We start from the raw sequence: 17,692 nt of genomic DNA, 5'->3' as shown, positions 1-17,692 counted from the left end.
ATCCAAGAAGAAAGAATCTGAGCCAGAAACAATTGGAATATTTCTGCCTGTTTGTGTCTTTTTTTTTTTTTTAATGTTACGCTACTTAAGTTAGCTACTTGCTCATCATCCTTATCATTCTTATCCTCATCATCCTCATTCATCATCCTCATCTTCCTCATCTTCCTCATCATCCTCATCCTCATCCTCATCCTCATCCTCATCCTCATCCTCATCCTCATCCTCATCCTCATCCTCATCCTCATCCTCATCCTCATCCTCATCATTCTTATCCTCATCCTCATCATCATCATCATCATCATCATCATCCTCATCCTCATCCTCATCCTCATCCTCATCCTCATCCTCATCCTCAACCTCATCCTCATCCTCATCCTCATCCTCATCCTCATCCTCATCCTCATCATCCTCATCATCCTCATCATCCTCATCCTCATCCTCAACATCATCCTCATCATCCTCATCCTCATCCTCATCCTCATCCTCATCCTCTTCCTCAACCTCATCCTCATCCTCATCCTCATCCTCATCCTCATCCTCATCCTCATCCTCATCCTCATCCTCATCCTCATCATCCTCATCATCCTCATCATCCTCATCCTCAACATCATCCTCATCATCCTCATCCTCATCCTCATCCTCAACCTCATCCTCATCCTCATCCTCAACCTCATCCTCATCCTCATCCTCAACCTCATCCTCATCCTCAACCTCATCCTCATCCTCATCCTCATCCTCATCCTCATCCTCATCCTCATCCTCATCCTCATCCTCATCCTCATCCTCATCCTCATCCTCATCCTCATCATCCTCATCCTCATCATCCTCATCATCCTCATCATCCTCATCCTCAACATCATCCTCATCATCCTCATCCTCATCATCATCATCATCCTCATCCTCATCCTCATCCTCATCCTCATCCTCATCCTCATCCTCATCATCATCATCATGACAAAAAGGGTAAATGATAATGCCTTAAAATGAAGTTCTAAATGTGAATTTTTTTAACGTCACAAGTGATATATACATAGTTTTATACTACACTCAAGTAATTATCTGTATTACACAGAAATATCCATATTAATGGAAGTTACTTACGTATGTGCTTTTGTTCAACGCAGTTACATTGCTTTTGAATCGCTGAATCATTCACTCAATTTACTTGACCAGCATTCTGAATAAAATCCAATCAAAACTCAACACAAGGAATCAAATCAAATGGAATCCAAATGAAATGAAAACTTATTTTCTCTGGTAACCATTGAAGTGTTGCTAAAACCTATTTCCATCTTTTCAACTGTGCCATAAATGGAAAAGTGTAACCTCCTTGGTGGAGGTAATTGACCATCGATTGAAGCCAGATTTTGCTGGTGACTTGTTTTGGTTCAGCTCTGACTGCAGAAAAGTTAAAGGTGACGTCTTCCATCCCTAGTTCTAAAAAACGCAGAGCAGGCTTTGTGCATATTTTGACATTTTTAAAGGCCAGTGTTTGGCAGTAGCTGGTTTAATAACTCAAGACTCATTGAAGATCACGCCCCGATGGACAGAAGATAAGAAAGGATTAAAGCCTCCTGAAGCTAAAGACTTTTATTTTTATTCCACGGAGATTACGAGTCTTCTTATTTATAATAATTATTTTGATTTAAAGGTAATAGGAGTGGTTTTGATTGATGGTGATGCTATTAAAGGATAAGGTTTTGAGATTTGTATGTAATCACCAGAAGTTTGTACTTATGTGGGAAGTTTTTTTGAGCTGTTTCTCCACAGTTGGAGTATCCCGACTTATTCCCAGTTCTGTTTCTGCAGCTCCTGCCTCGGGCTTTGCTCCTCTGGCCTCGTGCCCGGTATGGAAATACCCCTTAGACTTAATGGACATTTCATTTAATAATCAGTGATTGATCGTTACAGGTAATGATGAATAATCACCAGGATTTTCAGTATCCTGGTTCAATAATCCGGGAAGGTAGTGAGCTCTGCGGGAGGACGGGTGGCTCTCCTTTCTGCTCCTCTGTCAATATGGCTTCTCCATACGCTGTCAGCAATTAGCACCGTGAAGTCATTCATGTCGCCAGGTCTTAGTCACTTCAACCCCCTCACCGCTCATTAGACGTGCATGACCTTTTCCTTATGTTGCTAATTTTGGAATTAACTTGCAACTTTCACAGACACATACGACATTGATCGCGATGAAAGACTTTTATCGAACTCTCGCTCGGGACGGGATGGTGGCACTGGCCCAGAGACGGCGGCGTCACTCACAGCCTCTGAAGCAGCATCGGCTCTGACGCGTCATATGAGCCGTCGCCGCCTTTATTACTGACGCGACTGAATCACTTGAAACATTTTCAACCATTTCAATATTTCATGGAACCTGTAATAATGAATTTGTTCTTCAAGGATTTATTTTCTTTTCATGGAATCCGCAGTGTTTTAGATTGGATTCATTCTATTCCTTTTATCTTCAATTACGGATGAAAAGCTCAAAGCGTCGTATCTTCAGCCATATTACTGCAATTTTGTAGTCGTGAAGCTGTGTCCTCTAGATGGCTCTTGGTGTTCTATTATCTATTAATTTAAACTACTACTGTATTCTCATGATACCTATCATAAGTCTTTAAAGGTCAACTAATGTGAAAACCCAGCTTTCTGACTCACTCACATGTTTCAAATGTTAAAGTCTTCCTCTCCAAGATAAAGTATGTCTCTCATCATGACCACGTTTTGAACTTATTACTTCATAAAGTTCTCAAACGTCTAAAATCTTGGCGAACAAGAGGCTATGAGAGCATTATGAGGTAATAATAGCTTCAGTCCTCCTCCAGCCAGCTGTTCATTCCGGCTTTGTTTATACAACGAGTCCCTTGGAGACGGAGACTTCCGGGGTTGATGATGTGCGGTGACAAACCACAATCTTTGACCAATCACAGAAGAGTGGACGTGGTTATGCTAATCAAAAGTTAATCTCTAGAAAAAACGAACTGGTTTCAGTGGGCGGGGCTTAAGCACATATTCTAATTAAAACTGATGAGTACAATAGAGGTCCTCGGTTTATACCGAGAGCGCCACCTACTGTGCTCTAAAAAAGTCATGACACTGCTTCATGAAACTTTATCAATGCAATGCAGTTTCACGTAAAGTAATATTTGGTAGCAACACAACAATTTGTTTCACCCTATTATTATTTATTATTTATTCACACATTAAATCCATGCATTCAAGTATTTTTGTTTATCTTGTTATATTTTTGCATATTTACGACACGGATGTGTGGTTTAATCCTCAAGGGAAAGTCCAAATATTTGAAAAAATTAACGCACAATCCGGTAACGATTCGAGTGAGGCATCAACACAGCGGTCAGTGAACAAGATAGTCAATGAAACAGTCAAATCTTTCCGCTCTGTGTGCGTTAATTGAGTTCCACGGCGATACGACGCACGACTCCTTGTCTTTTAATGAGACAGGTTTTCTCAAACCTATCCACCATTCACTGGTCCTGGGTCAGTCCATACGCTTTTATAAATAATTCAGCAGCATGCCTCTCTATATTGTAGAGCTATTGTTGCTAATGAGCTCTCACCATCACTGCTACCATTGATGTTTCTTAAATCCAAAGAACCAATATGTTCCCCAAAGAGCTTTCCCATGCAAATACACACACGCGTCCGGCGCCTGATGCATATACATGCGCTGGCAGGGTGTTTATAAGTCAGCCGTGTATATTGAAATTAACGTCGACTTTGTTTACTTAAGGACGTCAGCGTGAAGAAGCAGGGATTCATCTTGTTGTCAGGCTGGAATATATATCTTTGCAAGAGTCTCATCTATCTCACCTTGACTTGGTTAGTCGTGAATGAATCATCCGGAGGTGTTTAGAGGATCCAACACATCAATGTGAAATCTTTTCAATTCAAATGATACACAATTTATTTTAAATTGCAGGTATCAAGTGCTGTCAAGGTCCGGATTTATCTCAAGATTCCAATTACACATAATAAGAATTTATTTTATATTAATTCAAGTTTTAGAAAATTATTCTGGGATTTGATTCAGCTCCTCTTTTACAGTTCAGGTTCTGATTCAAGTGCAAGCAATACAAAGGCTGCATTTGTTAATTGTTGGTAGAAACTTTTTTAGTTGACAATGTCTAAATAATTCTCTTGTGGAACTTAGTTGTGATCACACAGTTCAAAAGTTCTCTTTGTTGATACTATACATACAAACTATACATATAGAGGAGGGAGAGGGCGAGTCCAGTATGTTGTCTGTGGCAGTAGAGGGCATTAATGCAGCGGCATCTGACATAACAAGGGAGAGTGACATTAACTTTCTTCTATCATCTATATTTTCTAACCAACTGAAACCATTTGAAAGGGGAGCAAGTTTCCCCAACACTGTAAAACATCACATCTAGTTATGTCAATCCACATTTTCTCTTCAGCTCCACTTGCTTTGACAAGTTTTGTGAATTTTGTAAATCTATTAATAATCTTGACTCTTTGAGAATTCCTGCACCTCTGACTTGAACTCACTTCTTTAGTTGATGATGTATATTCTGAATTAAAAAAAAGACAATACTGAATCAGGCCTCTTGGAGAACAGAGTTGTGTTTATAAACAAGGTTTATTTTGGGGTCACTGTTACTGAGAGTGTTGTTGAGAGGGATGGAAACTTAAATGCAAGTAAATGATTCGATAGAAGGCAGGGAAACTTCCATCTGCTTGTCATAATGATTGAGAGTTATAAAAAATAAACTCAACTTGGTAACTCCAACTATAAAGTTAAGGCAACAACAATGTAGTACAATCCACATTTACATGTTTTTTATTTCTGAGGTGAAGCAAAGAAAAATCTCTGCCTGAGTCTATTTTTTTCAGGCAGCAGGGGAACCTACCTTTGCAAGTTTAACTGATATTTAGATGTTTTATAGTAAAGTTGTTGGCAGTATTGAGACCCATTAATATGCCAGTGGGGTTTAGAAACAAAGATTAAGTCTTCTTATAATTGTCCATTTATTTTCTGGCTCTTTACTTGTTGTCTTTGTAAATGCTGAAAGTCTTAAGGACATTTATTTACTGTGCGTTTTAAATGCTGTGTAATGACAATAAATAATCTCAATCTCTTTAATGAGATTAAAGCTGATGTTAAAGGATTTTGTGGAAAGTGTTTGGTGTAGAACAAACACAGAGTCAATGAACATAGACTGAGATTGTTAAATATTAATTTTGTTAGGCTTAGAATGCTGAAATATATTCTCCTATTTGCTGATTGAGTTTGAAACCATACATTAGAGTGATAATGATGATTTTTTACATGTCTTTTTCAATTACATTTATCAAGTTTATACATTTCAGATTGTTTATGTGTATGTGGCATGTCGCCAGTCGCCTAATGTGCTACAGAGATTTTGAAATAGATGCATGTGTTTATTTAGGTGATGGGACTCCTCTGACAGAAATGGAGCAAAAGGTCTGAGAATGCATCAAAAATGCTGCTTGAAAGTGATCCCGAGCTGTCAGGAGCCACTGATGCGTGGAGGAGGAGAGAGACCGCGGCGCCGCTCCGGCCTTTTCTTCCCTAACTTTGATTACTGTGCACTTTGGAGGTTCTTTGATCGTCTTATAATATTTGAAGATCCTCCAAGTGTACTTAGATGCACTCCAGAGCCGGATCTTCATATCAACAGTTTAAACACACTTTAGCGGTTAAGACAACGCCGTCTCCGGCTGGAAAATGGAACGAGCAGCGACAGTCGTTGAGGTTTTCAAGTTATTTTCAACGGGGTCTCGCCTTAAAACCCCAAGTCAAAATCCATATTTCTCCCTGGTGTAAGCAGGGTCACAAACTCGGACGTAAAAACCTTTGCAGCTCCTGTCACGCCATATTTCACAAAGCAACGTGAAAACGCAGAGTGCGGCTGACACGAGCAGAGAGGGCGAGCTGCACAAACAGCTTGACTCCTTGATAAGTGGACTGGCTACAGGCCTGTTGGCTGACAGATGTGCTCAGAATGAATCACTTACAACCACTAATACTTAAAATGTGTGCAGGAAAGGACCAAACCGATTTTGAGTCAATTGGATAAGGCATGACCCTCAACATGTCCCCCTTTATCACGGAGCTGGAGCGACATGAGGCTCCGGCAGATATTCCACTGAAGTGCACTACTACTGAATTGAGTTACTGCCTTAAACTTAGTGAGTATACTTAGAACTACAACTACAATAAATGATAGACGGTAGAAAATTGTTGACTTTTATAAGGAATTTACAGAAATAAGATTAAAGATTCAAAGGTTAAGGTTTTCTGGTTGTTTAAATACATTTAAATACATTGATAGTATAAAAAGAAGAAAGAAAATCCTCAGCTAAAATGGGTTCCAGCAGACGAAAGCAATCGATTCTCTATGAACTGTACCCAACATCCAGCTCTTGTAGTCACACTCTGTTGGTCACCTGACAAATGTCTCCCTTCAGCACGAGCGTTTTTCGCTGACGAAATTGTCAAGATTTTTCTGAGCTGTCTTAACAGCTTGTGACTTTTCAATTAAAATCTTGAATCTCAACATTTGCACAGATGTCAGCGGACAATATGAGCTTTACATCACGTTACAGCTTCATCGGAGACGATCAATCGAGTCTGGTTCTATTACTGGCATTTTTATTTGATTCTTAAGATACATCCTCTTAAGGCATTGAAATTTAATGATTTTTTTTAATTTCAATTATTTTGTTAAGTTGATATTCAATATATCGAGCGTAGTACTTTGAGAGAAAAAAACAGATACATAGACTATTTAAATCCCTCTGGAGATCTGAAGAACATTGATTAAAGAAAATAACCCAAAGAAAAGGATACAAGGATTAACATGAAAAAAACATAGAAAAACATACAACAAAGGTTATTTAGCTGCTACTGAAACAAGAAAAGCACCTTTTTTTTTACATTTAGTTTGCAAATATTCACTTCTGATATAAATATATTTTTTAACAACTCTTTCAATTACTTGCTCCAAAAAATTGTGTTTCAGTCGATCTGTCTTTTAATTTTCCGTTTCCGATTCTAGTTTCTGGATTAGTCTTTAATTCATCCAAACTGTGTCTATATCTGACAGGACAAAGCCTGACCAGGGTAGGGTTGGTGGCTGTTTATCCTGTTTATCAGCTCAGGCCCTCCATCCAAAACCTGGGAACTTGAGGGTCCGGCTCAGTATGGCTGTATCTAGGATTGAGATATGGCTGATGTTTTTCCAGGAGATCTGTTGAAGCCACTTATCCAGCGTGAGGCTTATGGCTCCGAGTGCTCCGATGACCACAGACATCACTTTTGCCTTCACCTTCCAGGCTTTCTCTAGCTCGTCCTTGAGCCTCTGGTAGTTTTCCAGCGTCTTTTTTTTTTCTTCTGCCATTAGCCTATGATCACAGTGTCTGGTGGATTGGCCATTTTATTGAATGAACCTGGAAGTCCTACTAGAGGATACTTGGCTCGGTTGTTCTCCTGCTTTCCATTGAGGTTCCAGTTCGTACTGCGCTGGTTCTTCTGGGTAAACTGCACCGGTAAACTTGTCTAGTGTGGTTGATATGGGCCTCTACTACTCTGGTGCTCAAGGCCTGAGGTATTTTCCTGTTGCTGCTTTCATAGTAAGGTAAGGTAAGGTAAAACTTTATTAGCCTCTTCTACTGTAGTATGCCAAGGTAATAGTAGCTTTTTGTTTTACTCTGAATTACTTCCCCGGCAAAAATGCTTTTGTGCGCGAACAAAATGCATAAAGAAAAAGAAAGCTAGTGTATGTTTATTGCAGTATTGCAGAAGCAACGCACAAATTCCACCACCAAGTAAAGTATTTTAACCGGCGGCCTTCAGAATCAAGAGTGATGTGCTCTACCAATCGAGCTATACAGTGCATGCTACTCATTTTTTTTTTCATACTTGGATCATGCCGCCCTCAAAAAAAGTTCCGCTTCCCAATTTTCCCTCGCCCAGAAACGCTACTGGCTGTAGATCCTGTTAGTGCAGCTCAGTGAGTCGATGTTCTGCTCACTTGTCGTCCACGTGGAGAAGGTGACTGATATGGTCGGTATCTTTAATCACTCTTTTGGATTATTCGGCTACAGAGAACAAATAAACAAAACACTGCAAAATGTATTTGATAATTTAAGATTCAACACACTTAAGATGTTTCGCCAGACTAACATATCAGTGAGATAAAGGTACATCTTGAATACCTTGAATTTTCACGTGTTCCATCGATTCGTTTTACCTATTGACCTTAAATTATGTTTTTATGAATTTGTATTCATTTGAGTCATTAGATTGTATCCATGGTTAAATAAAGACATACAGATCGAGCTAATAAGCTCATGGAAAGAAGGGATTGGCAATTGAGTCAGACTTTAATTTTAGAACATGGCAGTTGCTATGCAACAGACAACCAGAGTGAATTGTATACTAAAGCAGTTATTAACTCTGGTTATTATTTCTTAGAAAAGTGGGATTTGAATTTAAACCTAGATAACTAAAAGCTAGCAGTTTAGAAGCATTAATTCTTACTCCCACTCGCTTTTTCTTTGTCTACTGATGCCATCCACACACATCTGCTTCCTGCTCTCCATCCCACACTTGTCCTCATGGACTGATCATTTGATCCTTGAGCTTGCTTCACTTTCACCACTTGTTTGACAAAATGAGCCTCCACACAGTCACCGTGAGTGAGTCATGCAGAGTGAGACGGACACCACCAGAGATACATGACTCGTGTACAAACAAGCCAACAGGGACGCCTGAATAAATTAATCTTAATCTCAATCGCCTTTGTTTACTTTCAATATTAAAAGCATTGTAATGAGGCAAAAATCGTGTGAGGGAAATTATCAATAATATAGACGGTTCATTATCTAACCCACAAAACCTAATAAGATGCTAACATTGACATCCAATTTTCAAGAATACTTTTATTTGTTACCACCAAGAGAGTTTAATTTCCAAACGTGTTTGCTTCATTAGTGCTAATCTTCTAAACATTGAGGAAATCGACAAAAAAAAGTGCAGCACAATCGTAAGACGGACTGCGCCGTTATTTGCTTCAGTCTACGTTGGAAGCCCCGTAATCGTAGCATCATCCTTCTTATCTGCTCCCAGACCTGACTGTCATCAGAGCACAGCCAGATAATTAGACTTCCGTGTCCTGCTGGAATAGAATCTGTATTTATAGTTTATGGCCTGCGGGGATATTTTTCCCAAGGTCCCTAGTAGATTACCTATTTTGCTCATTGAGCTGCGCGCCCCTTTTTAATGCGCATTGGTTATTGATTAAGACTGTTTCTGTGCCGTGCCAGGCCTGACAGATGTACGTCCGGGATCGCTCTCTGCTGAATGTGTGATCGATGCATGGATCCCCACAATAATTATCTCATCCTGGAAGGAGGGAAAGCCCCGGGGTTTGAGCGTGTGTGTGTGTGTGTATCATCCTGCATTGATGCGTCTTATACTTGCTATCAAACAAACTCGTCTGCCAGAGACTGTCAGGTAGCAGGAAGCCATTTCATCAGTCGCCAATCATTCAGTTATAGTGGGGGAAAAGAGTGGGGGGTTGGTAATGTAAGTTAAAGCACGACTGGATATGGACTCAAAAATCTATTTATTGAATAAACCAGCTGATTTACGGCGGAGTGTGAGTGAACAATAAGTCTAAATAAGTATAATAAATAACTTGGCGGCTCATAAATGTGTTGGACAAACTGTCAATTATTACCTCCGCCAAGGAGGTTATGTTATTGTCAGTGTTTGAAAAAAAACAAACAATTCTCCTCACTCACTCACTCGTCAAAGTCTTCCTCTCCAAGATGCAGTCAGTCCCTCATCATGACCATGTTACTTCATCTCGTCTGAAATCTCGGCAAACAAGAGGTTACGAGAGTGAAGTCTATTATACCATAATAATGGGATTCACTCCTCCTCCAGACAGCTGTAATCTTACCCTACTTTGTTTATACAAAAAGTGCCTTGGAGTCAGAGACTTCCAGAATTGATGACGCGCGTTGACAAACCTTGATGTTTAAGTACAATAGAGGTCCAAGATCTATTTAAGAGACACATAAATCAACACATTAGTTGCACTTTAACTATCTCTGTTCATTAGCGATAAAACTAATCTCGGGTTGCTAAAGATAAGCTAACGTTACAGTTGGCTTTGGTTATTCATCCCCATTGGTTTTCTTGCGAGTAACACAATCCTTGTATAAAAGGAATTACTATTTTGAATTAGTTTGTACGCTGTGTTTTATAAAGTAATGTGGAATGAGCTCCTTAGGGGAGGTATGCGCTTTCTCAATGCATACTGTCTTTTGTTGAGTAGAGATTTTTTCATTTAGGAGAGCAGATGATCCAGGAAGAAAAGGGTCCACATACAGATATGATTTACGATGTATCCAGCTGAGACCATTGCACAACTACACGTGCAGCCACACAAACACACAAACACACACACACTTGATTTGACAGGTGGCAGAGCACAGGTCAGCGTTGTGGCCAGCCTGTCACAGGGCACTTACAAATTGACATGTGATCAGTGTATTCTCTTTCTCTCTGCGTCTCTGGTTGTGTGTGTGTGTGTGTTGGATCGTCGCTGTCATGCTGCTGTCTCGTCAGCTTTGATGCCCCCCCCCCTCAAACCCCAGTCATGATAATAGTAGCACACAAGACGTCGTCAGCAGAGGCGTCAATCTCTGGGTTTCTCAATTTCACTGTTTGTTTTGACTTCCGAGTCGTTTTCTTGATCCGTTTCTTTGGGTTTTACACTGAAAATAAAGCATAACTATTCTGTTATTTCATATCAAAATTCAATTAGCATGAACGAATATGATCAATGATTCCAGGAATGTTTAATAAAGATTCACATTTTTCAACTTCTTGTGCTGGATGAAGAATGGAGGAAAACAACCAATCATGGATGAGATTAAAGAGGACATGAAGAGAAAGGTGTGACAAAGGAAGAGGCTAAACTTGCTGCAACTCCTGATGGGAAATCGTGAAAGAAGTGTGGAAGCCATGAGTGCATACTTCGGTTTTATTACCCATCTTTTCTTTGTCGGACTCATATTTACATCTTCTGTAAAGAAAAAAAAAATATAGCACTTTGCATCGAGAACTCAACGTTAAAAGCTTATTAGCTCGCATAATATTGTCGATGATCAATAACAAAACAACTAGTCTCTTAGAGGTAAACAAAAAAAAGTGTTTTGGGTATTTTATTTATTGTTTTAAAAGGGGGTTAGGTGATCTTCAGCAAACTACAGTAGCCCCTTTTTTACTTCCAAGGTCTTACACCAAAAGCTATGACATGACATTTTTGTGCTTTTGAGGCAGTGGTCCAAACATTTTTTCACTACAGACCGGGTTTAATGTATGCATTCTTTTCCCGCATTGGCCTAAAGATGAAACAAAAATGAAAGGGCACGACCTGCAGAAACCTTTAAGTGCATAAAAATACGTATCACGATAACCCTGAGTCAGCAGGAGCAGCGGGCTGGTTTCTCCACATCGAGAGTTTGTGTCACTATCTTTTTTCACTACTTTATTTTTTAATTAAAAGTGACCGAAATAGTATCTTCACATGTTGAGAGTCACATCCTAATATGACTTTGGAGAAAAATTATTTCTGTTTTTATTTATTTTTATTTAATCGATACAATATAAATCTTCCAGAATCAAATGCCAGGAGGACCCTATACTCCTCTTAGGGATTCCATGTTTTCTTTCCTGTCTGTTAGTCACTTGATACACACAGGAGCTGTCACCTGACGTCATTGTGTAGTACGTTCTCGTGAGGGTGATCACGAGCGTCCATATTAAGATGGAAGTCTGCACCTTCAGAGTCCCCGTGTTCCATGTCAGCGCTCCCAAATCCCGATAGCAAAATGGCAGATTCTCGACAGTCTCTCAAGACGCAGCTCGGAGGCGTTTGTTCCGTTCTGACACGCATCTCTGTGTGTGTGTAACACGCACTGTAAACAGGTAACACACGAGGGTTGTGTGTCGCAGCTTATTCAGCGCGCTGAAAGAGCCAGTCAGTGCTCCACGATAAAATTGCTTGTCAAAATCACAAAAGCGGACGCCGAGACACCCACTATTCTTATGTACGTTCGCTCGTGAAAGAGCGATGACGACATCAACAGCTCAGGTCACTCAGTGCTCACGTTGCCTGTGTGCGTTCATTTGAGTATGTGTGCGATCCGGGGTGTTCAAGCTGCAAATGTGTCTCTCAAGTGTGTCTGAACGACGTCTTGCATGCTCTCTTGCTCTACTGTTTGTCATTTTCTCTGCTCCGATGTTTCCCGTCATGACATTTGTGCGTTCCAGGTGTGTAAAAAAAAACAACATCTGGCGTTTCATTTTTTTCAACCAAGCCGCTGACCAGTTCCCCGCCGTCAAACAAGATATTCCGCCCCTTTTCCATGCTGGGGGAAAATCTTTTTAAAATTCACAAGCAGCTGCAGTTTCTCTGTTTTACGCACGCCCACATGGTTATTTTGCTTCTCATCCCCAAAAGCAGGCAGTAAAGTTTCCACACTGATGCTCCCGAGTTTTTACCAGCGCACGATTATAAAGTCTGATGAAGGGGAGTTTGTCAGCGGCTGCTGTTGCTCTGGTTCCTGTCACACACTCGACCTTCTCCGCTCCACTGAGAAGTCACACAGATGTTTGTACTGTTGAATTTGTGATTCTAAGATGTTCTCTTCTCACCTAGAAGTCTTTTTTTTCCCCCCGTTTTTTTTGCATCTTTTTTTTTTTTTTTTTTACTCTTCTTTTCTTGCTCATAGCGGCCTGTTGTGAACATGTGATGTGATCAGTCTTCCGATATGTATCCAGCCTCTTCCTCAGTGTCGACATTTTTGCCAGCCTTACAAACATGGGGCGATAAGAACATGCACTATTCTTACATTTTGAAAGCATCTTTTTAAAGGCTGTATGTGTTCTTGATCACCTTGTTTTTCTCCTCCTTTCTTCTCCTTCTTGGTCCTTGTAGGTCCACTTACAAAGAAACACACTGATGATTTAGCTGATAGTGAACGGCCCGAAGACGAAGGTATTTTTTACCCCCATGACAACCTGATTTTGCATGACAATAGAAAACCAAATTTACCCTTTCTCTTGCAATTTTGATCTTCTTTGATTTTCTTACACGTTTCTTGTCCTTTTTTGAAAGTGATGGACATTTTCTTTTTGCTCTTTACTCGTGATCTAATTTTTGGGCTGGATGTGTTTTGTCCTTTTCGGCTTGATTTGTTAACACAACCTTTCTGCTGCCATTATTTCATATTAATCCTGTGAAGAAGTTCTTTTGTCTGATTATTTGCTTTCTGTTTCTATTCAATGTCACATCTCACTGGCAGGCTATTAACCCTCAAACTGCCCTCAACGCACTTTTGCATGTTTGTTCATTGAACTCAACTCATTGAGAAGTTCACTGAGACCTGGTGATGTTTCGGACGTCAAACAAAAAGAAAACTAAACCCTCACGTTATTTTGGCTGAAATCAGAGAAAACGACTTTGAGCTGTGACTTCACTGGACATGATAGTATCCCGTTTTTGACTATGAAGCTATTATCCACAAATTCCATAATAAAAAAAACATATCCATTTGTGTTTATTATTTTTCAAAACCATGTTTTCCTGGGCCCAGTTTAAGTCCTAGAGACTTTGTTTGGACTTCACTGAGGTGCAAATTGTTAAAGAAAAATATATAAGTGGGATACATAACAAAACTTTAAATATAATAATAACATAAGAAAATAAACATATAACCTTCACATGTTGCAAAATAAAATGAGACGTTTAGATTAGTGCCAGCAGCCACTGATACTAAATCTAATTATGCAACAGCCATGAGGTACTACACACATTGATAGATGTTTATAATACGCTGAAAAAATGTGAAGTTGGAAGTTTGGTTCAATTCAATTTATTAGAGTTACAACCTTTTGTAAATAATGTGTGTTTGGTTAGTTAAGTGTAAAAATAATAACTAACATTTCATCTTAGCTAATTGCATTACTATTTAGTAAACCGACCAATACAATCATTTACAAAAACTTACTATAATACATTTAATTTAATTTACCCAACTTTGCCCAACTTTAACCTTTTTCAACGAACCTCTATTCTTTTCACCGGCCATGACTTTATCTACATTAAAGTAGTCGAAACATGGGAAGAACATTTCCCAATGATTATGAGCATTATTGAACAGTTTTCATTTAATTTGTTTTCTTTGATTGTTGAATGTCTTAAGATGTTTCTTGAAGGAGTCAAACACAGAGGAAGATCGTTCCAAACCTTATGAGCAACAGTCTGGAAGGATTTCTCTCCTCTGGTCCGGAAGCGTGTTCAGGAACCATCAGTAGATTCTGATCTACAGACCTAAGAACCTGAGCTGGGGTGTAAGACTGGTCCAGATCACGAATGAATAGCTCTGAAAGTAAGAACCAGAATTTTAAAATTCATCCTGAAAGAAACTGGCAGCCAGTAAAGAGTTTTAAGGATCGGGGAAATGTGAGTTCTTCTACTAGAGCAGGTCAGAATTCTCGCTGCAGAGTTTTGTATTTACTGCAGGCGAGACAGATCCTTCTTGTTTAGACACGAAAATAAACTGTTACAATAGTCTAAATGAGAAGACACAAACACAACTGATCGTGTCTCTCTTTGATTGGTTCTTCATCTACAATTTAATAACTGACAACAAGTCAGTCTTCACACCAAATTGCTGCACAAGGTGAAAAAATACACGACAACTTTTGACCTCAACATCTTTGCTCCCACCTGAAGGATGTAAATTACAAAAGCCTATTCAACTGTTCACGGCTGTCATCGTTGTATTCAGGAGCTACGTAAAAGGTTTTTTTCTTCTGAGAAGCTTGAAAAAGTACTCTCAACCATAAAGGAAATGAATGCAGAGCGAGAAAAAGATGTGAACAAAAACCAATGATAAAAGTAATTCACAACATTGCTTTGTGCTGCCTTAAACTAAACAAAAGACAAAAGAAGAGAATAATTGTATGTTTTCCCACAGATTAAACTGATGATTTAACAAAAGCTGCTTTAGTTCCGAAATCCAAACATACGGACAATTGTCACCTCAGCAACGAGTTTCTCTCTTCAGCCAAGGACGTTCTTTTCTTTCTTAAAAGAAAAATCTTCTGTTGTTTCCTACGGAGAATCATGACGACAGATGAATTTAATGATGCACTGAATTAGCTTATACTATAAATATATTTTGAACTAAAAAAATAAAATAAGCGAGATCTATAGGTGCCAGCTCGAAAGACGAGGAGATCTTACTCAAAAAAATCCCTTTTCCTTCCAACCTTCTAAACAGACTTTTAACAGCGGTGTAACCGATGGATGTCCTTGGTAAAAACCCTGAGATGAAGCCGTATCCCCTGCAGACTGATTCCAAGCAACTTTAACGACAAGCACAAAGTCTTAATAAGGCACCTCCACTGTATAATGTGACGCAGTAAACAGCAATTACATTCAAATAAGGCTCACTACTATCCAAATCCCTTTGATCTCTGTTTTTCTAGAAGCTCTCTCTCTCACGCTAACACTGCGCTGTCAGGGAGATTAGGGAGTCACACCATCTATTCATTGAAATCCCACCAATCTCCCAGTATTATCTCAATAAAAGATGCAGGGCCGAAAATAATCCTTTTTAATATAAAGAAGTGGTGCAAGGGGAATACACACACTAACAAACGTGTTCTCACCAAGCAGAATGGGATTAACTCTGTGCCCCCCCCCCCCCCCCCCCAGGGGAATATCTTGATGCTCTTAACCTTTAACTTTTGTCGCCTTCCTCTCGGATAAGGGGTTTAGGCTAACCCAGCCAACCCATTTGTTTGAAATCATTTTGCGCAATGCATTCGAGAAATACACAGGGACTCTCCTAGAGCGCCTGGATTTACTCAAAGCCTCGTTGATTTTGGTCATTCTATTTTTATAGTACATCATGAGTGATTCAATATACAGGGCAGAACAGGCTTCCAACCGGTATAATGAGGTATTACGAGGGTTGTTATTAAATCTAAATTATATTTTCCAACAAAAACGACCTTCATTTTCGCCTGATTAAGGTCCAAAAATAACTTTTGACGCAACCACTTTCCCATGGACTAAAACAAAATTCAAATTTTCTATTCAAACACTTTTTTTCCGAGTGGAATAAGCAGTGTTCATTACTATTAAAACAAACCCCAAACAGCCCCCCTCCCACCCCCAAACCATGGCCACAACCCAGTTGGATATTATCAGAACAACTCACCGGAGAAAAAAAAAACCTAACTGCGTTAGCAACAAACAAACGTCTTCACGGGGGGAGTTTAAGGCTCCAAAACTGGGGATCTCAAACCAGCGTCACTCAGGCCAGCCTTACATTTATTGTCCAAGTTTTTTTGTAGTACATCATGAGTGATTCAATATACAGGGCAGAACAGGCTTCCAACCGGTATAATGAGGTATTACGAGGGTTGTTATTAAATCTAAATTATATTTTCCAACAAAAACGACCTTCATTTTCGCCTGATTAAGGTCCAAAAATAACTTTTGACGCAACCACTTTCCTATGGACTAAATCAAAATTCAAATTTTCTATTCAAACATTTTTTTCTGAGTGGAATAAGCAGTGTTCATTACTAGGAAAGCAAACCCCAAACAGCCCCCCTACCACCCCCAAACCATGGCCACAACCCAGTTGGATATTATCAGAACAACTCACCGGAGAAAAAAAAAACCTAACTGCGTTAGCAACAAACAAACGTCTTCACGGGGGGAGTTTAAGGCTCCAAACTGGGGATCTCAAACCAGCGTCACTCAGGCCAGCACTCTATTTATTGTCCAAGTTTTTTTTACGACTTGAGGCAGAGCAAGGGACTTCATTTGTGTTCATGATAAAATAGTTCATTCAAGATCATCATATCAAATTATATGATTTTATTGCCTTTGATTATATAGTTAGGATGGAACAGATTTCCAATATAAAACAACACATGATTAGACAGAAAATTCAATGCAAATTCACAGTGAAATCATACAAAAATCTATAAAACTGCTAAATATCAATTGCATTGCAAGAGGTGGCCAGTTGAATGTGAGGCCCCTGCTCTACACTGAGCCTCTTTCTGCTGCTCTCACTCACCTGGAAAGAGAACAATCCACTAGGCTGCTTGTATCTTCAATGATGTTCTTTCGAAGACTAAACCAAGCCTGTGGCCACAGGAGAACATAAATCAAGAGCTTTCTTTCCCTGCCAAAACAGAGCGATACATGGTCCTCTTGACCAAAGATGCTTCTCCAATTTGATACTTGTCCTGAGGAAAAAACTAAAAAAGAAAATTGTGATACCAGAAGTGTGAGGCACAACGTTCCTTCAACAGTAAAAATGATAAGGTTATTACTTTATTATAGACTTTAACTCAAAGGGTAAGTTCACCCAAAATTCTAATTTCATTCTTTTTCTACTCGTCCTCATGTCAACTAAAGGTTGGAATTATTTTCAGAGTAATCTGTTCTTTTTATAGAGTTGTAGAAAAATTGTATGTTTATTTTAATGTAGCAATTGGAGCTTAGTTTTCTTCGTCTTAATCTTCGTCCAAAAAAGACACACTAAAAAAAAACATCCAAATACCTCTGGAGTT

The 17,692-nt window shown here is 39.3% G+C and overlaps 1 protein-coding gene across 2 annotated transcripts in view; it reads left to right on the top strand.

Moving 5' to 3' along the window:
* Positions 1-17,692, top strand: part of nlgn1 (neuroligin 1) — a 227,782-nt gene that overhangs the window by 63,844 nt on the left and 146,246 nt on the right. For both annotated transcript variants that reach the window (XM_087783858.1, XM_087783860.1), the window contains one exon: positions 13,026-13,085. In XM_087783858.1, coding sequence (XP_087639984.1) covers positions 13,026-13,085 — 60 coding nt within the window. The remainder of the gene's footprint in view (positions 1-13,025; positions 13,086-17,692) is intronic.

Source organism: Callionymus lyra, chromosome 2 (genome assembly GCF_982586985.1).
Source record: "Callionymus lyra chromosome 2, fCalLyr1.hap1.1, whole genome shotgun sequence".
Classification (NCBI taxonomy): Eukaryota; Metazoa; Chordata; class Actinopteri; order Syngnathiformes; family Callionymidae; genus Callionymus; species Callionymus lyra.
The sequence above is the reverse complement of the archived record's forward strand: the minus strand, read 5'-3'. Positions and strand labels throughout refer to the sequence as shown.